General features: G+C 41.5%; 1 protein-coding gene across 1 annotated transcript; it reads right to left on the minus strand.

Annotated features, from left to right (window-relative positions):
• Positions 1-22,897: 22,897 nt before the first annotated feature.
• On the minus strand, positions 22,898-26,161 carry LOC149028998 (WAT1-related protein At5g64700-like). Its single transcript, XM_089149662.1, has 6 exons — positions 25,873-26,161; positions 25,736-25,798; positions 25,303-25,633; positions 24,454-24,615; positions 24,190-24,341; positions 22,898-23,274 (listed from the first exon to the last, which is right to left on the minus strand). Exons 1-6 carry the CDS (start codon positions 26,070-26,072, stop codon positions 23,151-23,153), a joined length of 1,032 nt encoding a protein of 343 aa, XP_089005788.1. The 5' UTR covers positions 26,073-26,161; the 3' UTR covers positions 22,898-23,150.

The raw sequence follows: 26,161 nt of genomic DNA on the forward strand, positions 1-26,161 counted from the left end.
CAATAACCCGGGAAAGCGTCAATGGACACCTTCCGAGAACATCCCATACTATTCCCTCCGATGTCCAAGGACATAAGCACCAGTAGGGTACCCCTCAATCCCAAGTTATACTTAAGCAATCACATGCCCAAGTTCATCATATCAGTTCACAAGATACAACGTCATAATAAACATTCAATTCATGACATTGACATAAGTCATCATATATTTAAATTGATAAACATGATAAAACATTGAAGTAATATAATGTAAACACAAAGCTACTGTTAAAAGACATATGTAGCAAGTCTAACACGATAAGAATATGAAATAGAAACTATATTTACTAGGTTAGGAATACCAAGTCAAGATTTCCATATCCTAGGTAATTACATCGATAACTATCCTTACCTTGAATCGGAGAAGAGAATGGTCCAAGATCACAAGCGATGGCCCAAATAGTCTTAAAGTCCTAAACAAGCATATATGAAAGGTTAGAGAAGAAATCGGAACAATCGGAGATCAAACGAATCGGAAGCGGGCAAAAGTTGCTTGACAAGCAACTCTATTGGTCGATACATTTGGTCGATAGTATCGACCAATAGTATCGACCAAATCAATTCTAGGACAACAAGTGGCTTTTCGGATTCTTGCCCAGATTTGGTCTTCCGGGTCTCGGATTGACATGAAACTTGGAGGATAGTCTAAGCACAACATGGGGACACTAATTATCAAGAAACTTTCATAATCCAATGGTCCATTTGGAAATCCCCAAATTGACATATTAAGGTTAAGAGTTGTAGATCATGGCATTGGCTATATCTCAATGCAAATTAGGGGAAAACATGGGGGATTAGGTAGGGAATCGTTTAGAAGTAACATGGAGCACATATGCAAGGTATAGATTAGGTTAATCATGAGCTTCATCTCAGTTTTGGTAAATAAAGCAAGTTGGTAAGCAATAAATCATGGAAATGTGTAGTCAATGATCATGAGGTGAATCAATCATAGTCATATCGGTGAAAACATCATTGTATGGGGTTTAGAAGGTTCATGGCAAGGTGTATGCAAGGTTGCAGCACCTTGGCCATGGTCCCAACAGTAAAATAGAGAAAAGATGAGTGAGAAAGTGATTAGGAGAGAGAGTCATACCTTTAAAGTGGAACAAGAAAGTAGGAATGAGTGGTTGGCAATGATTGATGAAGAAGATGCTTCACCACTACCAAGGAGGAGTTCTTGGGAGGCTCTCTCACGTTCCCAGATGTTAAAAACGCGGGAAAATGGCTTCAGTCTCGAGGAATAAATAAATAGAAAAGAATATTCCAAGAATCTTTAAATCTGGGCTCAGCAGACTTGTTGGTCGATACCTTTGGTCGATGGTATCGACCAATAGTATCGACCAAAACAATCTCTGCAGAAATTTTACAGAATAGTTCAGCAACTTTAGGTGCGGACTTGGAGGGCTATACAAGGTCAAATTGCATGGGGTTTTCTCCTACAGTTCACTCAAGAGGTCTAGTTTCAGGGAGTACCTTCAGATTATGCACAGGAGTTCGTTTGCTATTTCAACTGTCTCGCTCTTCATCAGTGCGCAGATTCTAACTTAGCACTGGTAATGTGCTCAAGGAAGGAGCAGCATCATCAATGTCCATAAACTGGAATCCCGACATTACGTCATCAACCAGTAGGGCCCATAAGTCCCTCCTACCACCACTTCAGGTCTTTGGACCTACAAACATAACAATGACCGGGTCGGGTCAAGGTTAGGTAAAAGCTGGATTTTACATTCTTCCCCCCTTAAAAGAATTTCGTCCTCGAAATTGAAAGCGTACCTGTGCTCCCAAAAAGACGAGGAAACTTCTCCTTCATTTCTTCTTCCTTTTCCCATGAAGCTTCTTCCGGGGTATGGTTCTTCCACCGAATCTTCACCAAAGGGATGGTGCGATTCCGCAGCTGCTTGTCCTTTTTATCTAGGATTTCAGCTGGTCCTTCATCGTAAGAAAGATCAGCACTAAGTCCTTCGGGTGCTTGCTGTAGTATGTGTTCCGGGTTCTCTATGTACTTCCGATGTAAAACCCAGCCCTAACCTTGACCCGGAAACCTTGTTATTTGTAGGTCTAGTGACCCGAAGTAAAGTAAGAAGTCAGCTTTGGGCCATCCCAGTGGAGGACTTGGTGTCTAGCTTTGAATCCATGAGAGTTGATGATGAAGTTCTATTTATGGAAACTGAATCTTGATGGAGATCGGATTAGTTGATGGACTTGGAGTGCTCTCTATCATGGTTTGAAGGCATTTCTACCTATTTGGTAAGTCATTTGTTATGTGTGCAAAACCCCTTTAGGATTGGTTTTGATCTGGGTCTTCAATTCCCTGTTTTGGAATTGCTGTCAACATTGGTCGACTGATTGGTCGATTGAACCAGTCGACCAATCCACTCGACCAATGAGTGCTGTCTTTGGCAATTAGGTCTTGCTTGCTCTATTTAAGTCCAATCTAGAGTCTACTTCGTACTTGCTGCCTCCAAACTCTTTGGAACGAACCAAAGACCTCTGCAAGTCATCTCCCTTGCATCCTTGGTGATTTTCTTGACGGATCTTCGTCAAAACTCTTCCTTTTGCATCAAAAGGTATGTCTATACTCTCTTCTTCTCCTCCATCTCTGATTTTCTTTCCTTTTTGAGTTGAGACAGTAGAGGAGATGCTGCATTCTCTGTTGCAAACATCTCTGGACTTGTCTCTCATGATCATCCTAAGGATTAATGGCTAGAACAATGATCTTAACCATGATCATTGCAAGCTTTTGAAGGAATCATAATCAAACCATGATCTAGTCTTTGTTTAACTTTTGATTTGAATTCTGATCTCCTTGGAAGTATGCTTTTCATGATACATTTACCTGAAGCAATGATCCATCCTTTTATTGTTCTTGTCTTTGATTTCTACCTTGAATTCTTCAAGATCCATGGTTGATCTAATTATGGTAACTTTTTGTTTCCTTATTTGGATCTTGATGGCTTGATTTGATTAGTGTTTTGAGGTCCCCTATATGTTAGGATACTACTGATGTAGTTTACCCCTTGATTAGTACCCTTTTGAACCACCAAATTCGGATTTCATATCTTAAAACTCTGTTTTTTTTAGGCTACTATCTGCATTGGTCGACTGGACCAGTCGACCAATCCACTCGACCAATGAGTACAGCAACTCCAGAATTGGTCTGTGTTGGATGTTTTGGTATATTTTCTGTTAGGGATCTTTCCTAATATGTTGTATGCACTTGTTTAGGACCTTCTTCTTAAGTTTGCCAAGATCTTACTTGATTTCTTAGGATTCCTTTGCGAGTTATAAAAGGTAAGGATGGTTATTTCCTTAATTGCATAGATAGCATGAATCTAGTTTCTATATTTGAATATCATTGATATGTTTCCTTAATTAGATTCTTACAATGATATACTACTGTTGCATAACTTTGATTACAGTAGCATTACTTATTTATATTGAATTGACTCATGTATGATTTACTTACCAATTATATACAAGGTGATTGCAATTATTGATTTCTTTCCATATATGAAGTTACCATATATGTGATGATATGAATTGATGCATGTGTATGCTTAAGTATGGTTTGGAAAGGAGAGGTGTCCTTTTGACACTTCTGTCCTTGGACTACTACGGGAATATTATGGGATGTTTCCGGAGATGCCCTATGGACACCTTCCTAAATTGTTGGATGACATATCTAGGATTGTCTAGTAGTGTTTGGCTAGGATGTCCTGTTAAGTCAGACCCTAATCGGAGGGGTATTGAGACCGAACGACCTGTGGTAGCAATGGGGATTCATGGGCGCTCAAGACCGGTAACCAACCCGTGAGAGGACAGGAATCACATTGTGGGGGCTATTTATTGGTAGGGTTGCATATGGTTAGACTTGGGCTCACAGGCGCTTAAGACCGGTAACCAACCCGTGAGAGGACACGAGAGCTTCCCGTTTACCATATGTGGATGATCAATAGGGTTGATGAGTCCGTAGTCAGGGACTATGAGGACTCTAGTGTGAAGGATACCGGAAAGGATCGTCAGGGACGAGGAATGGACGTATCTGGATCTGACTTGATGTAACTAAGTAGAAGACTTGCATTTGGCTAGGTTTTACTCTAACATGCGCCGGTACTTAGACCAATGGTGATGTGAGAGAGTGGTGACTTAACCCCCAGCCATGGAATGTCCCGAGGGATGCCGGACCCATTACCAACTGATGATGAGTGATTGAGACCTTCCTAAAGAAGTACGGTGCTATGACTTAAAGCATGTCTGCCAATAGAGACCAGCATACATAGAGTTAGATTCATTCATTCATTGCTTGTCTCATATCATATTGCATTTATGTTTGTTCTGAAATCTTGCCATTTATGTTATTATGGATTTAACTGCCTTACTGAGTTTCTTTGAAACTCATTCCTTTATTATACAATGTTTGTTAGACTATTCTGCAGGTACTGAATATTATGACGGTCCCTATGAAGAAGTGCAAGACGATGAGGCATATCTCCAGGAAGGTGATTGCGGTTACAACAATTACACTGAAGATCCCGCGAGTGGTTATGCTCCGTACGATACTTAGTCCGACCATTGAGTGGAAGCGTCCTTGTGCTGTTTATGAGATTTACACTTATAGGGATGTTGTCTATAAAGTGGAGAACAATTTAGTTACCCATTGTACTTGCTACTGGGATTAGATTTTGTCTAGTTTATTCTCTTTTAGAGCTACTTTTCCGCTGGTTGTAGAGTGGGATTTGGCCTCACTTTACATATCTGTTTTTGACACTCTGATTATATCTAGTACTCTGATTTATATATGATTTATTCTTTCTTTATTGGATCTATGGTTTATCTTCCGCACTTTTATTATGATTGTTCATGATTATGTTATTGTTTATGTGGGAGGTTGATTACTCGATACCTGATATTCAGGCTGTGGATCACACTCTCGGGTATGCTAGATAGGGTACCAGCTGGGAGGATGTGACATCTGAAGCATCGAAACATGGAACACATTGTGAACTCCAGCAAGAGATGGAGGCAAGGCCAAGCGATAAGCAACAGGTCCAACCCTTTCCAAGATTTCAAAAGGTCCGATGAAGCGGGGGCTAAGCTTTCCTCTCACATTGAATCTCATCACTCCTTTCATAGGTGATACTTTAAGGAAAACTTTCTCTCCAATAGGAAACTCCAGATCGGTCCTTCTCTTGTCGGCATAGGATTTCTGTCTTGACTGAGCAGACTTAATCCTTTCTTTAATCATGTCGACCATAGCACTTGTAGCTTCAATCATTTCCGGGCCTAAGACTTTTCTTTCACTTGTCTCAGTCCAATACAAAAGCGTTCTACAAGTGTTACCATACAAAGCTTTAAAAGGAGCCATGCCTATTGTTGATTGATAACTGTTGTTATAGGCAAACTTCACTAAAGCTAAGTGTTCATCCCAATTTCCACCCATGTCCACCACACAAGATCTAAGCATATCTTCTAAAATTTGAATCGTCCGCTCAGATTGTCCATCAGACTGGGGATGATGAGCTGTACTCAGGTTTAATTGGGTTCCCAGGGCTTTCTGCAATCCATTCCAAAACCTTGAGGTGAACCTAGGATCACGGTCAGACACAATACTCACCGGCACACCGTGTAGACGAACCACGTTGTCCACATAGAGTCTAGCTAGCTTGTCCAAAGTGTAGGTGATCTTCATAGGTATGAAATGGGCTGATTTAGTCAACCTATCTACAACCACCCACACAGTGTCATTTCCTTTACTTGTCCACGGCAAGCTAGTCACGAAGTCCATGGATATATCTTCCCACTTCCAACTAGGAACGGGAAGGGGCTGAAGTAATCCGGACGGAGGTTGGCGAACGGCTTTAACACGCTAACAAGTCTCGCACTTGGCAACAAAGTCTTCCACATCCGCTTTCAAGCTATTCCACCAAAAATGTTCCCTTAAGTCTTTATACATTTTGGTACCCCCAGGGTGTATTGTAAAGATCGACTAGTGTGCTTCTTTCAATATTTCCTTCTTGATTTCATCAACAGCAGGCACACAAAGTCTACCTCTAAACAATAAGGCACCATCTAAAGATGTACTAAAAGCAGGGTCTATCTCTGAATTCGTGGCAACCTTCCCAATCTTCTCTCTCAGTTCAGGGTTAGAACTTTGCAAAGCGACGATCCGGTCTCTAAGGGTGGATCTTGCCGTCATGGCAAAAAGAATACAATCCGAACCCTCAGGAACCACTTCTAAGCCAAACCTTTCCATTGACAGCAACAAAGGTTGACTCAAAGAACACAAGTTCAAATCCTTCTTCTGACTCTTCCTACTAAGAGCATCCGCAACTACATTTGCTTTACCTGGGTGATATTGGATGTCACAATCATAGTCAGAAACCAACTCCAGCCATCTTCTTTGTCTCATATTCAGCTCTTTCTGGGTGAAGAAGTATTTCAAACTCTTATGATCTGTGAAGATAGCGATCTTCTCACCGTATAGGTAATGTCTCCAAATCTTTAAAGCAAAAACAACAGCGGCAAGCTCTAAGTCGTGAGTGGGATAATTCCGCTCATAGTCTTTCAATTGCCGAGAAGCATAAGCCACAACTTTGTCGTGTTGCATCAACACGCAACCCAATCCGATCATGGAAGCACCGGTGTAGACTTTCAACCCACCGGAACTATCAGGTATAGTCAAAACCGGGGCGCTTGTCAATCTAACCTTCAGCTCCTCAAAATTCCTCTCGCAAGACTCGGTCCAAACGAACTTCTCTTCCTTTCTAGTTAGCTTAGTCATAGGGGCAGCCAACCTAGAAAAATTCTCGATAAATCTCCGATAGTATCCTGCCAATCCAAGGAAACTTCTTATCTCGATCCACGGTCTTCGGTCTTTCCCAATCGGTAACGGTTTGCACTTTTTCCGGGTCGACACAAATACCTTCGGCTGAAACAACATGGCCAAGAAACACTACCCTTGAGAGCCAAAAGTCACACTTGCCAAACTTAGCATAGAGTTTCTTTTCTCTTAACCTTTGCAAAGTGAAGTTCAGATGTTCCGCATGCTCTTCTTCATTCTTCGAATAAATCAAGATGTCATCAATGAATACGATCACAAACTTATCGAGCACATCATGAAATACCCGGTTCATGAGGTCCATGAACACGGCAGGGGCATTTGTTAAGCCAAAAGGCATAACTTTGAATTCATAGTGTCCATACCTTGTTCGGAACGCTGTCTTAAAGATATCACTTGACTTCACTTTCAACTGGTGATACCCTGATCTTAAGTCAATCTTCGAGAAAACAGACGCGCCCTTCAACTGGTCAAACAGGTCATCAATCCGAGGCAACGGGTATCTATTCTTGATCGTTAACTTGTTCAACTCTCTGTAGTCAATGCATAGGCGCATACTACCATCTTTCTTCTTAACGAACAAGACCGGAGCTCCCCAGGGTCACACACTTGGCTGCACAAAACCTCTATCCAGGAGTTCATTCAGCTGAGCTTGCAACTCCTCTAGCTCGGTAGGCGCCATCCTGTAAGGAGCTTTAGACACCGGAGACGCTCCAGGAGTTAAGTCTATGGAAAACTCAACCTCTCTATCAGGGGGTAGTCCTGATAAATCGTCTGGAAACACATCAGCGAAGTTACAAACTACACTGACATTTTCAGGTCTCTTCTTTTCCTTAACCTTGCTTCCAGATGAAACATCTTCCACTAGGGAGTGGACTTGCATTAAAGCGGTCAAAGTCTTCTTGCTCACTCTTCCCTTTCTTCCTTGGAACTCCAAAACTGAATTCCCCTCCAATCGGAATTGGATCTTCTTTGAAGAGCACAAGATCACAGCGTTGTAGGATGTCAACCAATCAATTCCCAAGATCACGTCGAAATCTCTCATATCGAACAACACCAACCTTGCCTTCATGTTCAAACCACAAACACAAACAGGACATTCCTCTAACACTTTATCTAGTTTAACAGCAGACCCAACAGGGGTACAAATTGATAAATAACTAGACAAACATTTGGGTGTTAGGTTAGTCTTCACAGAAAAAGTAGATGAAATGAATGAATGAGATGCACCCGTATCAAACAATACAAATGCTGGTAAAGAGGCGACTAACAATGTACCTGTAACAACATCATGACAAGCTTCTTGGTCGCATACCAGATATATCGAAGACTCGCCGGCGGGAGGGCGGGGACACTCTTCTAAACGAGGAGCACCGGGCTGAACAGACTTCTTGGGGCAGAGGCGGGCAAAATGGCCGGGCTGTTTGCAAAAGAAGCAAACATTATCCTTCGGTCCAACAGAGGTAGCTACCACTAGAGGTCTCTGAAATGCAGGCCTGGGGTGTACCATTCCAGGTAGAGAAGGCTGAACAATTCCTGCAGGTCGGGTCCCACTAGTCTGGCCATACTGGCCTACATGAGCAGGACTTGGACTCGGCCCAACACTCCGGGGCTGATAGGTGGGAGTGGGGTACGGTGCAGGCCTCACAAAACGACAGTCAGTACGATCAACAAATCCAGAAGGTCTGGATTGCCAAGGTTTCTGTGCTCGCACATTCTCCTTCACAGTTTCCTCAATTTTCTTCGCATTCTCCACGGCCTGAGCATAGTCTCCAAGAGGTAAGGCAGTGAGGTGGACTTTGATCGAAGGTCGCAGCCCTTTGAAAAATTTCTTCGCCTTGGCAACATCGGAACTCAAAGAATCAGGAGCGAAGAAAAAGAGTTCTTCAAACTTCGCTGGTATTCCAGACACGAAAGGGCACCTTGTACCAATGCCATGAATTCTGCCTCTTTGGCATCCTTTACCGACTCGGGGAAATAGTTCCTACAAAATGCTTCCTTGAACAACTCCCAAGTAACCACACCAGCATGAAGGTTCTCGAGAATAGGCCTGGTGGAGGTCCACCATGCATCAGCTTCATGTTGGAGCTTCTGTTCTGCAAACAACACCTTCGATTATCCGAACACCGCGGGTGTCTAAATGCCTTTTCCAATTCTCTCAACCATCTATTAGGAAAGAGGGTGTCCTTGGTCATTCCGGTAAAAGATGGTACTTGGAGTTTAAGAAAACTTTCCATCAGCTTGGTATGCGGGATCTCAGTGGACCTCTCCACATACGGAGCTGCCCGGCCAGGGTTTCTTGAACCACTTGCTCGGTTCTCTTCTCGCATAGCCAAAAATTCGGTCATCATTTGATTGAATCAAGGCCGCTTGTTGCTGCATCATGTTGGTCATAATGCTAGCAATGTCTCTGAAGCTTCCGATTTCAGGAGCATCGGGAACTCCATTAGGGGCGGGGTGCTCTCCTTGTCTTTGCTGGTCCGGGGTCCCAGCGAGCACATCTTCAACTCCGGAATTATCAGAACCAATCAAACGATTCCTCAGAAGCACCACTCTGCAAACATCGGAAATTTACAACATCGAAAATCAACTTGTCAAAATCACTTGATCAATAGAATAGACTGCCCAAATCATGCTTAAAATCATCAACATAGCAAGATTATAGTCCAACATTGACAAGAAACAAATCACAAATCAGATTTCCACAAAAGCCCAAAAGCAGAAATTTTTCCCTATTGGTCGATACATTTGGTCGATGTCATCGACCAATAGTATCGACCAAAAACATTCTCGCGTGAAAACAGAATATATGGTTCACCCGTTTCATTTCCAAAACATTTCCATTTCAAACTTGGCTCGGGGGGAAAACTTCTCCTTAAGGTCTCTAAGGGTTTTAGGGGTGATTTGAGACTTCCAACACTCTTGCAAGCTTGCATTGATCAACAACACAAGTAAGTCTCATTCTCTTCTTCTCTCTTCTTGCGTTTTCATTTACCAAGATGTGATTTTTCTTCAAAACTGCAAAATGGTTGATGCTAATGGTTAGAATCATGTCTAGGGACGTTTAGAAACATGCTCCCACCATTTTACAAGCCAAACTAAGCATGAAACACAAGATTTCACATTCTTGGATTCAAAAATCACTATTCATCTCAATATTTCCAACTTTACAAATACTTGCCTCATTTTTAAACCAAAATGAATTTTGACATGAAACCAAGTCCCACATGACTAATTTACCATGGGGAAGGTGTTCCCACATTTGGTTTGCCGAAATTCCAACTTTTGAAAAATCTCAAACATAGCCCAAAGAGGGATTTCTTCCTTCACCTTCTTGCTGAATTTTCACTTCTACATGGCCAAGATGTTAGATTTTCACCAAACGAAACATCCCAGCATGTTTATCCAAGTCTTATACACATGCTAGTATGTTCGAATCGCATTTTCGCAACAATTTCAAATTTTCGAAAAATTACAAAAATGCCCTTCATCTAACAAATGAACAAGGGAATTAATCAAAATAAAATTTCTTTCTTGTCTCCGCAGGTTCATCATGCCCAGAGGAGGACGGAGGGCTGACAGAGGTATAAGACATGCTCCACGGTAGGAGGTGACCGAGGAGGACCTCTTCATATGACCTCGGGCGAGTTCTGTGCTCGAGCACTACTTCTATGACATACCGATCGAGTACGGGCGGTTGGTAGTCTTAGATGAGCTAGAGACCTTTCGCATACAGGAGAGGTTAGAGGCGATGGGATGGTTATCTTTGTACACCACGCCATATCCAGTCTACCCAGAGCTTGTCAGGTACTTTTATAGTAACCTGACCTACCGATTCGAGGATGACCCGTGAGATGGTCCTCGGATTGTCATCTGCTCCATGGTCAGAGGCGTTGAGATCACATTCACTACCAGCGAGTTGGCTGGATCTTGGGAGTGCCGTCTGTACCAGACTTTCGCTTGTGGATTCCTCCTCGCACTGACATTCTGGAGGGTCTCATTCCATACGAGACACACGAGATATGCAAGACTCCGTGGGACGATGAGAACTGCTTCATGCCCAGGAGTGGCACTTCTATGATACCATCTGCCCGAGTCATCGCTCGCTTTGTCGGGCGAAACATTATACCGAAGGCAGGGCATCACAGTAAGGTGACGATTATGGAGGCACTAGTCATCTATTGCATTTACACTGGCGTGCAGATAGACTTGGCTCACATCATGCAGCATATCATGATAGATCGAGTTAAGTCTCCCGGGGTCAGGAACTTAGCTTTCGGCCGGGTCTTGACACGCATTTTCTAGTACTTCCAGGTGGATTTAGAGGACACACTGATGATTCCTGATATAGAGATAGGTGAGGACCTCTGTGCATGGTCAGTCAAGAAAATGGGGCTTGGTAATGCGGTTAGATCAGACAATGAGGCCGACATTGATGGGGATGCCGAGGATGACGATGTAGATGAGCATGGAGACGATGATGATCAGGGTGATGCTCCAGTTCAGGATGATGACCAGGGGCATCAGGAGATTCCCGCTCCACGATTCTCCGAGGATGGAGGTCCATCTCACCAGACTTCTGAGGCTCCAGGTGTGACTTCTCATCAGTCTTTGATTTATTCCATACTCGAGAGGATCGAGGCTCGACAGATGAGGATGGAGACATACATGCACACTTTAGGTGAGAGGTTTACACGGCTCGAGGATGAGTTCAGATCGAGGAGGGATCAGACAGATCGTCGGAGTAGATCACCTAGATAGATAGCATTAGGAGTTTTCCTTTTTATGTTTCCCAGATGTACTTTCTTTCAGACTTGTAAAAATTTTCTTATGTGATTAATGAGATCAAGTTGTTTTGCTTATATTATTGTATCTTATTCCATAATCAGTTAAGTTTCATTTATTCAGTTACTAATCTCGGTTATCTATTATTCAGCTCTAAGAATAGTTGAGTTACCCTTTTTGATCGGTAACTCGGAATGTTCCATCATCGCTTCCGTGGTTAGGGTCTTACTAAACCTGGGGCTCTGATACCACTCTGTCACATCCACCCAGCCGGTACCCTATCTGGCATACCCGGGATGTGATCCACAGCCCCGAAGATCCATAGTTCAGGGACCACATAATCCACATTGACGATAATACAATCATGAACAGATAATAATCATAAACTAACAATGAATGATCATGGAATTCAGGAATAAGGTGTCAGACATAATTAGAGTGCGGAAATAAATATCAAATCAGATAAATTAAGAAGGCAGTGGGCGGAATCCACTCCTTCACCAAACGGAAGTGAGGTCAAAATTTAGTTAAGTACAAGTCTCAAGTTATAAAGGTAAGTTAAAGTTATTACAATTCTTCTAAGTATACTGTCACAAAAGAAGGGGTAACTACTCATAAGTCTCCTCCATAATAAATATATCTTCTTCAAAGTTGAGGACCATGGAGACCCAACATGACTGCTCCCATACAACTCGGGGCTAACCCTGGTACGCCTGGTAATCTTCTTCGGTATGGTCACCGAAGTCTTCAACGTAGCCAGCCTCCGGATGGTAGTATGAGGTATCTGGGTCCGCCTCAGGGAGGGTGCCATCAGAGTAATCACCTGTAGAATAGCCTAACAAAATATTACAACAGAAAAGGAATGAGTTCAAAAGAACTCAGCAAGGAAGTTATCCCACCACACATAAACCACAAGATAATCATAAAATGATGCAGATGATATGAGGCATATAATGCAATATGACTTTATTCTAAGTATGCTGGTCATCTATGGTAGACATGCTTTAAGTCATAGCACCATACTTCTTTAGGTAGTCTCAGTCACTCATCACCGGGGGGAATTGGGTCCTGCATCCCTCTCGGACAAATCCATGGTTGGGGTTTCGGTCACCGCTCTCTCACATCACCGTTTGGTCTAAGTATTGGAGCATGTCAGGGTATAGCCTAGCCCAATGCAAGTCATCTACTTAATCATACCATGCCAGTTCCAGATACTTCCATTCCTCCCCTCTCGGGATCCTTTCCGGTATCCTTCACACTAGAGTCACGGATATTACTCACCGGACTCATCAACCCTATTGGTCATCCACAAATGGTAAACGGGAAGCTCTCACGTCGCTCTCACGGATCATTTCACCGGTCTTGAGTGCCCGTGAGCCCAAGTCTAGCCATTTGTAACCCTACCAATAAATGGCCCCTTTCGGGTAACCGTAATGCAATTTATGTCCTCTCACGGAGTGGATACCGGTCTTGAGCGCCCACAAATCCACACTACTACCACAGGTTGTTCGGTCTCAATGCCCTTCCGAATCGGGTCTGATATGATAGGGACATCCTAGCCATACATCTAGACAAATCCTATGCATGTGTAAAACCCAGCCCTAACCTTGACCCGGAAACCTTGTTATTTGTAGGTCCAGTGACCCGAAGTAAAGTAAGAAGTCAGCTTTGGGCCATCCCAGTGGAGGACTTGGTGTCTGGCTTTGAATCCATGAAAGTTGATGATGAAGTTCTATTTATGGAAACTGAATCTTGATGAAGATCTGATTAGTTGATGGACTTGGAGTGCTCTCTATCTTGGTTTGAAGGCATTTCTACCTATTAGGTAAGTCACTTGACTTGTGTGCAAAACCCCTTTAGGATTGGATTTGATCTGGGCCTTCAATTCCCTGTTTTGGTCTTGCTGTCAGCATTGGTCGACTGATTGGTCGACTGGGCCAGTCGACCAATCCACTCGACCAATGAGTGCTGTCTTTGGCAATTAGGTTGTTCTTGCTCTATTTAAGTCCAATCTCGAGTCCACTTCGTATTTGCGGCCTCCAAACTCTCTGGAACGAACCAAAGACCTCTGCAAGTCATCTCCCTTGCATCCTTGGTGTTTTCTTGACGGATCTTCGTCGAAACTCTTCTTTTTGCATCAAAAGGTATGTCTACTCTCTCTTCTTCTCCTCCATCTTTGTTTTTCTTTCCTTTTTGAGTTGAGACAGTAGAAGAGATGCTGCATTCTCTGTTGCAAACATCTCTGAACATGTTCTCATGATCATCCTAAGGATTGAGGCTAGAACAATGATCTTAACCAAGATCATTGCATGCTTTTGAAGGAATCATGATCAAACCATGATCTAATCTTGTTAAACATCTGATTTGAATTCTGATCTCTTTGGATCTTCTATGATTGATCATGTTAGTAGTTAATTACTGTGTTTTCCTTCCATGATCCATAATCTATCAATTTCTAGTTGTTCTCTTCTACCATACTATGTGTTCTTCATGAAGCATGGTAGTTACATATATGGTAGGTTTTATTTCCTTAATTAGATTTATGCTTCTAAGCCTTGTTCCTTGAAGATCTAAGTATGTTTTCATGATACCATTACCTGAAGCAAAGATCCATCCTCCTATTGTTCTTGTCTTTGATTTCTATTTCGAATTCATCAAGATCCATGGTTGATCTAATTATGGTAACTTTTTGTTTCCTAATTTGGATCTTGATATCTTGATTTGATTGGTGTTTTGAGGTCCCCTATATGTTAGAATACTACTGATGTAGTTTACCCCTTGATTAGTACCCTTTTGAACCACCAAATTCGGATTTCATATCTTAAAACTCTGTTTTTTTAGGCTATCGCATCGCATTGGTCGACTGATTGGTCGACTGGGCCAGTCGACCAATCCACTCGACCAATGAATACAGCAACTCCAGAATTGGTCTGTGTTGGATGTTTTGGTATCTTTTCTGTTAGGGATCTTTCCTAATATGTTGTATATACTTGTTTAGGACCTTCTTCTCAAGTTTGCCAAGATCATACTTGATTTCTTAGGATTCCTTTGCGAGTTATAAAAGGTAAGGATGGTTATTTCCTTAATTACATAGATAGCATGAATCTAGTTTCTATATTTGAATATCATTGATATGATTCCTAAATTAGATTCTTACAATGATAAACTACTGTTGCATAACTTTGATTACAGTAGCATTACTTATTCATATTGAATTGATTCATGTATGATTTACTTACCAATGTTATACAAGTGATTGTAATTATTGATTTCTTTCCATATATGAAGTTACCATATATGTGATGATATGAATTGATGCATGTGTATGCTTAAGTATGGTTTGGAAAGGAGAGGTGTCCTTTTGACACTTCTGTCCTTGGACTACTACGGGAATATTATGGGATGTTTCCAGAGATGCCCTCTAGACACCTTCCTAAATTGTTGGATGACATATCTAGGATTGTCTAGTAGTGTTTGGCTAGGATGTCCTGTTATGTCAGACCCTAATCGGAGGGGTATTGAGACCGAACGACCCGTGGTAGCAATGGGGATTCATGGGCGCTCAAGACCGGTAACCAACCCGTGAGAGGACAGGAATCACATTGTGGGGGCCATTTATTGGTAGGGTTGCATATGGTTAGACTTGGGCTCACGGGCGCTTAAGACCGGTAACCAACCCGTTAGAGGACGTGAGAGCTTCCCGTTTACCATATGTGGATGATCAATAGGGTTGATGAGTCCGTAGTCAGGGACTATAAGGACTCTAGTGTGAAGGATACCGGAAAGGATCGTCAGGGACGAGGAATGGACGTATCTGGATCTGACTTGATGTAACTAAGTAGAAGACTTGCATTTGGCTAGGTTTTTACCCAGACATGCGCCAGTACTTATACCAAATGGTTGTGAGAGAGTGTGTTGACTTAACCCCCTGCCAAGGTTTGTCCTGAGGGATGAAGGACCCATTACCAATCGGTTGCTCAAGACCGGTGAAATGATCCGTGAGAGAATCCAAGATATCTTAAATGGTTGAGGATGTGAGTGGACTTTCCTAAAGAAGTACGGTGCTATGACTTAAAGCATGTCTGCCAATAGAGACCAGCATACATAGAGTTAGATTCATTCATTCATTGTTGTCTCATATCATATTGCATTTATGATTGTTCTGGAATCCTGCCATTTATGTTATTATGGATTTTAATCGCCTTCTTACCGAGTTTCTTTGAAACTCATTCCTTTATTGTACAATGTTTGTTAGACTATCCCTGCAGTGTCGAGTATTATGACGGTCCCTATGAAGAAGCGCAAGGCGAAGAGGCATATCTCCGGGGAAGGTGATTGCGGTTACCACAATTACTCTGAAGATCCCGCGAGTGGTTATGCTCCGTACGATGCTTAGTCCGACCATTGAGTGGAAGCGTCCTTGTGCCATTTATGAGATTTACACTTATAAGGATGTTGTCTATAAAGTGGAGAACAATTTAGTTACCCAATGTACTTGCTACTGGGATTAGATTTTGTCTAGTTTATTCTTTTAGAGCTATTTTTCCGCTGGTTGTAAAGTGGGATTTTTTCCTCATTTTACTTATCTGTTTGACACTCTGATTATATCTATTATTCTGATTCATTTATGATTCATTCTTTCTTTATTGGATCTATGGTTTATCTTCCGCAATTTTTATTATGATTGTTCATGATTATGTTATTGTTTATGTGGGAGGTTGATCACTCGATACCTGATCTTCGGGTTGTGGATCACACTCTCGGGTATGCCAGATAGGGTACCGGCTGGGAGGGCGTGACAGCATGTCATTCAATAACCCGGGAAAGCGTCAATGGACACATTCGGAGAACATCCCATACTATTCCCTCCGATGTCCAAGGACAGAAGCACCAGCAGGGTACCCCTCAATCCCAAGTTATACTTAAGCAATCACATGCCCAAGTTCATCATATCAGTTCACAAGATACAACGTCATAATAAACATTCAATTCATGACATTGACATAAGTCATCATATATTGAAATTGATAAACATGATAAAACATTGAAGTAATATAATGTAAACACAAAGCTACTGTTAAAAGACATATGTAGCAAGTCTAACACGATAAGAATATGAAATATAAACTATATTTACTAGGTTAGGAATACCAAGTCAAGATTTCCATATCCTAGGTAATTACATCGATAACTATCCTTACCTTGAATCGGAGAAGAGAATGGTCCAAGATCACAAGCAGTGGCCCAAATACTCTTAAAGTCCTAAACAAGCATATATGAAAGGTTAGAGAAGAAATCGGAACAATCGGAGATCAAACGAATCGAATCGGGCAAAAGTTGTTGACAAGAACTCTATTGGTTGATACATTTGGTCGATAGTATCGACCAATAGTATCGACCAAATCAATTCCAGGACAACAAGCTGGCTTTGCGGATTCTTGCCCAGATTTGGTCTTCCGGGTCTCGGATTGACATGAAACTTGGAGGATAGTCTAAGCACAACATGGGGACACTAATTGTCAAGAAACTTTCATAATCCAATGGTCCATTTGGAAATCCCCAAATTGACATATTAAGGTTAAGAGTTGTAGATCATGGCATTGGCTATATCTCAATGCAAATTAGGGGAAAACATGGGGGATTAGGTAGGGAATCATTTAGAAGTAACATGGAGCACATATGCAAGGTATAGATTAGGTTAATCATGAGCTTCATCTCAGTTTTGGTAAATAAAGCAAGTTGGTAAGCAATAAATCATGGAAATGTGTAGTCAATGATCATGAGGTGAATCAATCATAGTCATATCGGTGAAAACATCATTGTATGGGGTTTAGAAGGTTCATGGCAAGGTGTATGCAAGGTTGCAGCACCTTGGCCATGGTCCCAACAGTAAAATAGAGAAAAGATGAGTGAGAAAGTGATTAGGAGAGAGAGTCATACCTTTAAAGTGGAACAAGAAAGTAGGAATGAGTGGTTGGCAATGATTGATGAAGAAGATGCTTCACCACTACCAAGGAGGAGTTCTTGGGAGGCTCTCTCACGTTCCCAGATGTTAAAAACGTGAGAATAGGGCTCCAGTCTCGAGGAATAAATAAATAGAAAAGAATATTCCAAGAATCTTTAAATCTGGGCTCAGAGACTTGTTGGTCGATACCTTTGGTCAATGGTATCGACCAATAGTATCGACCAAAACAATCTCTGCAGAAATTTTACAGAATAGTTCAGCAACTTTAGGTGCGGACTTGGAGGGTTATACAAGGTCAAATTGCATGGGGTTTTCTCCTACAGTTCACTCAAGAGGTCTAGTTTCAGGGAGTACCTTCGGATTATGCACAGGAGTCCGTTTGCTATTTCAACTGTCTCGCTCTTCATCAGTGCGCAGATTCTAACTTAGCACTGGTAATGTGCTCAAGGAAGGAGCAGCATCATCAATGTCCATAAACTGGAATCCCGACATTACGTCATCAACCAGTAGGGCCCATAAGTCCCTCCTACCACCACTTCGGGTCTTTGGACCTACAAACATAACAATGACCGGGTCGGGTCAAGGTTAGGTAAAAGCTGGATTTTACACTTCCCGCCGTGCAATCTCTACCTTGATGACTATAGCATCATCATGAGGTAAACAAACGTCTCTTTCGTCTTCCTCGCTAAAGGTGATAGAATCTTCACCATTCAGCTTCTTCCGCTTCTGCGCCTCTTCGGCTCCAACAAATTTGGATTTTGTTTTCAGACTCCGAAATGATTCGGGCTCTGGTCCCCCGAAGATGGTAAGGATCGGTGACCGAGTAGCAGCTTCAATCACCTCCTTGCCTTTTTTAGACTTCGGGGCCTCCCTCGATCGTTCTTAACTAACCGAACGATCCCTCTTTGGAGCAGCCGCACGTGGCCCACGTGGCTCCTCCCTTCTCCTGCTAACAAAACTGGACAGATGTCCCTGAGATATCAATCTCTCAATATCTACCTTCGAGATGACGACAATCATTAGTATAATGACCATAGTCCTTGTGGAATCGGCAATACTTTTCCCAATCCTGCTGCTCTCCGGGTTTCAAAAGAATTTTAGGCGTCCACTTTAAAATATTTTTTCTTTTGAGGATATTCAAAATATCAGCCCGAGGAGCATTCAATGGAGTGTACTCACTTTTATCGGGGGATCTTTGGCGCCAAGGCTAGGATTTTCCAACCCGATCGCGAACATTTTTCTTTGGCTTCTGCTTCTGCTCAGGAGCCTTTTGTTCCTTATTGGAGACTTTATTATCTCCTTGGCGCCCATCTAGAATCTCCATGACTTCAGCCTGCTTTTGGCATCTCTGTACCAACTCAGCATAAGTCGCAGGTATATCCTGTAGTAATAACTCCAGGAGTTTTCGATTAGTGAGTCCTGTGAATAGAGCAGTTCTGGCTACTTGTTCATCCAAGTTTTCTATCTCCATCGTCACTTTGTTGAATCTTTTCAGAAACTCTCTAATTGATTCACTCTTTCCTTGTTTGATAGTAAACAAGGTTTCTTCCGTTTTCTTGACCTGTATCCCACTCTGGAATCGCCCTATGAATTGGCGCGCCAATTCGTCAAAGTTTACAATCCTTCCAGAGGGGAGGTTCGAAAACCACTTTTGTGTTGCTCCAGTTAGAGATGAACCAAAAACCCTGCATAAAATTTCATCAGAATTACCTGAAACTACTATGGTTTGTTGGTAATAGCCGATGTGAGCTGTTGGATCTCCGGAGCCATCGAATGTTGAGAAGGTAGGCAAACGGAAGTTATGGGGAAACCGATATCCCGCAATTGGCTCAGCAAAAGGAGTCTTCCGAATGACTGAGTAAATATCCTCAGTTATTCTTCCCTTAGCCAACTGCCCTAATTTCTCATTGATGTTGGCCAATTCTTGACCAATCCGGGTCGGGTGATCTTCAGCAATATGATCACGACCTCGATTAACACGATCATCCCGTGCTACTCGATCATCACGAACAGCCCGTCCTTCCCGAGCATTCCTCTCGTCACGAACTGCTCGATCATCACGAACGGTTCTTCGACGGTGGGTGAGTGAGTTCTTACCCCTGTATCCAACCTTGTGTTTGAATCAGTTGTACTCTCTTGCGGTCTGTCGAACCAATCGCCTCGCCTCAGTTGATCATCGATCCTCCGAAGTCCTCGGTCTTCTTCACGGAAATTCTGATCAACATTCCGGTCTTCAGCCAGTCTCTGGTCACGTGGCAATGCACGTCTCCCCCGAATCGCGCCGATCCGGCTCTTGTGGTAAAACCACTCGTCTGGTGAGCATGCGGAGTGCTTGGCTCACCTCCAAGAGTTGAATCTTTACCTAATCCAATTGATCTTGGATTGTATCAGGAGGAGGATTACGTCCTCCCTGGCCATCATCCACCTCGATAGGATTTTGGCTTTCCTGAGGAATATCCGGATTATTCACTCCAGGTATCTGAACACCGGAATTGCGTTGTGCAGTGGCTGCTGCGGCTGCTGATCTAGTCACCATGGCTTTTCAAGTCTTTCCCACAGACGGCGCCAATTGATGCGTCCAAAATCTGCTCAGCCCTTGGATCTCCACGTGATGTCTTGCAAAACGAAAGCGTCAGATGTGGCCCGACCGCTGGGGTCGGGAGTCCACCTCCGAAGGCTAAGTCAGTTGATGAACTTAATCACAAACGGCTCTGCTAGAAGCACATAGCTAAAGAATGAAGAACTGGGAAAGGTGATCTAGATAGCAGATCGCTGATAGTTTAGGTCTATCAGTATGTATCTGAACCTGAGTCTCAGATAGTATTCTTTTCGATCGATTGATCCGTCCCTCACCTTGTATGGTAGTGAGGTTTATATAGAGTGTACCTTCGAATCTCCTTCGTCGGATGCACTTGAGCCTTCTTCGGGTAGTCGTTGGATCTTATCAGTTAGATCCGTTGAGCGATAGACTTCTACTAGTTTGGGCTAGTAGAGGACTCTTGAGATAACCTTTAGGTTATGCGATGGTTATCCCTTTGATAATGATTATCCGCAGCCGTCAGTTTGAGTCTGCCATCATTAAGGTAATTACCCTAATCCATAAGTAAGATTAGGGCACGCTTGCAGCCGAATAAGCTTTCTTCTTCAGCAAGCCATCTTCCGGATCCGGTTCACTCGAGAGCGATTCGGTTTTCTCCATCTTGACTGGGGTCGAGGGTCGGACCAGGTATGAACCCGGTTTGATCATAAACTCTCCATATCACGTAGTTTTAGGGTTTAAACTAGGTAACCTGATTACTAAGGACCATTAGATTGTCCAGCTGTCATATATTTCCTTCTTTTCTTAATTGATGGATCTTAGTCAATTAGAGCTTCCTATAATGGGCTACACAATCCGAGAAAACCGGGGGAGTTTGTCATACAGTCGTATCCTAAGTTAATTTTTTTTCCTTTTTTGGTAATAGAACATTTCACTAGAGGGAAAAACCGAGTACATCCTAATTACATAACGTCAAATAACATAAGCCCCTTTAAATGTAAAGGAGGTATCTGAGTGTACAAGAAAGTATCCTGATGTGTCCAAAATCTACTTAGTCCTTAGATCTCTTGCGTAGAACATGCAAAAACGAACGTCAGATGTGGCCCGACCGCTAGGATCGAGAGTCTACCTCCGAAGGCTAAGTCAGTTGATGAACTACTCATAAACGGCTCTGCTTGAGCACAGAGCTAAAGAATAAATAATGAGAATACGATACAGATTGTATGTGTCCCTTTACCTTGTGGGCAGGTGATGTCCTATATAGTGTATACCTTTGAATCTCCTTCGTTGGATGTATTTAAGCCTTCTTCGAATAGCCGTCAGATCTTAACGAATAGACCCGTTTAGTTATAGATCCGCACTAATTTGGGCTATTAGATAACTCCTTTGCTAATACGATTGTATTAGCTAATTTCTTATCTTCGGGTGCCTCTAGACTTAACCTTGCCAAGGTTTGGTGGGGCTTGGTCCCAAACTTCATCGTAACCCTCAGTTTGCCACGGTGAGCCTTTTCTCCCTTGTTGCTTTTGAATAAAGTTGCAGCATTTAGAACCGAAAAAAGAAAAAAAGAGTTGTTTTTTTATTTTTTTATTTTTTTATTATCAATATTTATGTTAAAAACTTAAAAACGTTGGAGATTGTCCAACAAAATCATTATCAGTATCTTCGCGTATTTTAGTGTGGTTGCACATTTCACTCTTAGGAGAGGAGATTAGTGATTGACCAAAAAAAGAAAAATGAGAGGAGATTAGTGTGAATAAGTATATGAATATGAACCTTTAGCTCAAAACGACTGACCAAAACATTCTAAGATTAAAAGCATTTAGCAACCATATGAGGTGTTTACCAAAAAAAAAAAAAAGCAACCATATGAGGTAAAAAACTAATTCTTAAGAAATTTGTGTTCACACACTCACGAGTTGGGCAAGAAATTAGTGAACCTCCACACACACCCCTTAGTGTGCCAAAACCTACAAGGGGGTCCCAAAAAACCTAGCATAGTTCCTACAGTTTTAATGCCTGAGGAGAAATGACCATAATACCCTCAAGTAAGAAAAGACAAATGAAATTACAAGTACAATGTTACTCATACCATTGAAAGTTATAATTATACCCTCATATCATATTCTCGAAGTACCATACAATTGGGTAAAGGGATTTCTCTTTTACCCTTCTTCGTCCTTCACCTTAACGGAAATCACTCACCACGGCTCTACTACCGAAAACCACACACGCATGGTTCTTTAAGAATAAGATATAGAGGAATTTGAGTCATTTTAACTCAAGAAATAATTTGGTTATATTTTAAATTTAATTTAAATTTTACTAACAGTTTGGAGAGCCTCTAATAGAATGGAGCCCCTATAGTTTTTAGCGCATTAGGGAGATCATTAATTTTGTGCCCTGCTCGAGTGGGTGCATGTAAAAATCTCTTGTTTTAATAGTCAAGGTTTTGATTAAATTGGTGTTTTATTTTTTGAATAAAAAAACTGTTTAGCAAATACTATTTAGTTAAATGGTCTGGTAATTATGGTTATTACCCTTGAGTATGCATAGGCAAACCAAACCATTTAACACACCTAATTTCATCAGATTTGTACCCACAACCAGTTGACTCAAGGGGCACTGGGGTAAGGACTTCCTTCCTCAGGGTACTAAAAATAAATTGGAATGCCCAAACTTATAAGTAAAATCACCATGGTTAATAACGCTGTGTTTCTGTTGCAGTAATTTTCACATTTATTGTTTTTTTTTTGTATGAAACTCATCCATTCATAGGAAAACGTAAGTTACACGTGGGGAATAGTCAATGGCTCGTTCAACCACGGAGTGGCAATAGGTCAAGTAGTCACATACGAACATGACAAGGGCGCCTTCGCTAGATTATCAGCCACAGAATTGGCTAATTAGAAACATAAGAAAAAATACAAGAATTTCACATTTATTTTCTTTTCATAAATTAGATGAGAATTTGTTTTTGATCTCTTATGGTTGAATCAAGGGTGAATTAATGGACATTTCATCTCCTATCTCACTCTTTTTCCTATCATCAGCCTTTGCCCATAATATCAAGTAGAAGCCCACAACTACTAGAAAAGCTCCAATGATACTGCAAAATTGAATAAGAAAATTAGATAAGAAATTTATGAATAATCAATACAATGATAGTATGGAATCCAAACAATATTTCACTAGCATAATTACCATGAAATCTTGGTTCATGAAATTCTTACAAAAATTTAGGTTATCGGGTTTCTTCATATACATTGCCTCTGTTAGTGACAAGCACGCTTGAACACTTTGAGGCAAAATAGTGTTGTCCATAGAGTTTTTTTAAGAAATAGAGAAAATCTCTTATTCTCTTTGAAGGACCTAGGCAACCTTTCTGAACAACAGTAAATTCCTTACATTTTGTGGAAGATTTACTCCCAACATGCCCATAATAAATATCTATCAACTATTGTTTGCACTCCTATTGTTTTGATTCTTTGAAGCTTTAATTTGTCATAGCAAACTTCATTTGATTTTGAAATTTAAGTATCATGAATTTCTGGGAATAATAAATGGGGAGGATGATTTTTAATTGTGAAATGTAGTAGTTAGGAAGTGAAGAAATACACAATGACTATATTGTGACCATACAACGACATTTACATCAATCTAGAGGGCTGCAAGAGGATCAGGTTTCCTGAATGCTTTAGCCTAACCTTGATCTTTGTCACGACATCTTAAACCAATGCATAATTCAATATTGTTAGCATATTTTTACCAAAAGTATGCTATAAGGTGATAGGGTTGGGTCGGCCGTCCTAATTAATCATGAAACCTTATCCGCCTTAACCCTAATCCAGGATCACCCTTACCCACCCTTAAGGGTATAAATGCAAACCCAAATTTGAGTTCAGAATAGGCTATATGATGGGCGAGAGTGGGATTAGGCCATCAGGGCAAAACTTACAAATGAAAGTATTATTTCATCAATTTTTTAGTGAATTTCATAGAGTAAGTAAAAGAGTATACTAACCTCCCCAAATGTGCAGGATCACCAAGTACAAACGTGTCCAATAAGAAGGAGAAAACAATGAGGAGTGGTAAAAATGCTGCAGTAAATACAGGACCCCTTATGTGTATACTCCATGTCAACACAAAGTTTGAAAGGCCTGTTATCACAATTCCCTGCAAATTCAGGTATATAATATTATTCCAAATTTTCTATATTCAAGTCCAGTTTAAAGATATTGAATAATCAATTTTAAAAAATAAATAAAAAAAAAAACTAAATAATTACCCCCAACAGGATGGCTAGGAGAACTAAGCCTCTATCCCATGGAAGCCTCCAGGATGCCCCAGGGATCAAAATTGCTGTTACTATGGTTGCTTGGATGGTCCCAAAGAATATCATCATCGCCGTCAATGACAAAGTTGCTGGGTACATTTTCGTAACATGGGCCTGCCAAATCAAAATGTGTTGAGATCAATTTAAAGTATTTTTTCCTTTTTATTTTTCCAAAAGGATGGCTGAAGGCTTGAAGCACAGTTGTGTGCTTTTGTTTTTTTTTCTTTCTGATGACTGATAATTGATAACCAGCACATTGCATTAAAAGAGAGAAACGCCTGGAAATATTACAATCTAAGATGTCTAGAAGTAAAGACCACTGAATGCTAGAATGAATAAAAGACAGAAAAGACTCTTTGATGCCCCATGCTTAGGCAATGGAATCTGTAAAAAAATTCTTTTCACGATAGGCATGTTGAAAGCACAGTTACATATTTGGTTGACTTCCAAAACATTCAAAACATCCCTAGTTCCTGGACGAGTTGAAAGCTAAGTTAGTGAATCATTCTTTGATGACCCATTTAGTTTTTGAAAAAAAAACATCACAAGTAGAAGGCCAGCCAGAAAGAACCTGGAGAGCAATCTCATAGAAAACTCTGGGTTCATATATATCTTCTTTACCTGGGCAGGAAGCCTCCAATCCCCCCACCTTCTGGGTTGGGTTGACACATGATCTGTCCATGCAACACGAGCAGCTCAACTCAAAGGTGAAAGGATAGAGGGATGGCCTGCCCGAGTAGAAACAACCTGAATTAGAGAACTCCAGCCAAAAGTAAAATTGATCAATCACCCCACCCTTACCACCAATAAGTTCCAAAAGCAAGCGGATAGTACTGCGACGACAATCATAATAGCACCAATAATGGTCTGATCATCAGCTCCATGAAGACTTGCTGATGATTTCATTACAGAAGGTCCTTTCCAAAGCACAGTGGCCAATACTCCAGCAGCAGATATGGTCACTCCCCATAACTTAGCCTGCCCGTTTCTACTCCAAAATTTGAACTTCTCCTGCCCTAAAATTACTGCTAGAAAGAACAGGATTGCAGGCTTTAAGTTCAGTCCAATGCTTTGATATGCTGAATCAATGAACTTCAGGCTTATTGTCAAGAGCATTTGGCAAAGTGGAACCCTATAAAAAGAAATTTGAAAAACAATTATTAAAGAAACCAATTTCTGATCCGGGAATGAAACTTCATATGGGTTTGGGAGAATATGAGTTCGGTTACTTAACTCTAGAAGTCCCAACAAGAAGGCATAACCAATTATCTTGAAGGAAATTGGGGGCCTCTTCTGTCTGCGAACAGAAAACAAATAAATATGTTATGGATCATCAAATGTTGTTGCACATGAAGTGTTCGAAGACAGTACCTCTCAATGAAGAAAGCAAGAAGTGAGATAAAGATGGTGCAAACAATGTGTTCATAGACGACAAAAGCGAGGCTATTGACATCTTTTGAGAGGATGGATTGAACGAGAACCAAGAATACTGCAAGGCAAACCTGGTTTAAGGTAAGAAAAAGGTAGGGCTTACTTGTGTCAAACCATAACCAGAACCCCCTCAGCTCCATCTCTCTGCTTCTTCTGTCTTAGAAGCTTCACTCTACCAAACACTTTCAGGTTTTGTTTTCCAATGGGGTAGAGGAAAACGAGGTAGAGA

This window comes from Hakea prostrata, chromosome 1 (genome assembly GCF_041222555.1).
Source record: "Hakea prostrata isolate BN-2017 chromosome 1, UWA_Hpros_2, whole genome shotgun sequence".
NCBI lineage: Eukaryota > Viridiplantae > Streptophyta > Magnoliopsida > Proteales > Proteaceae > Hakea > Hakea prostrata.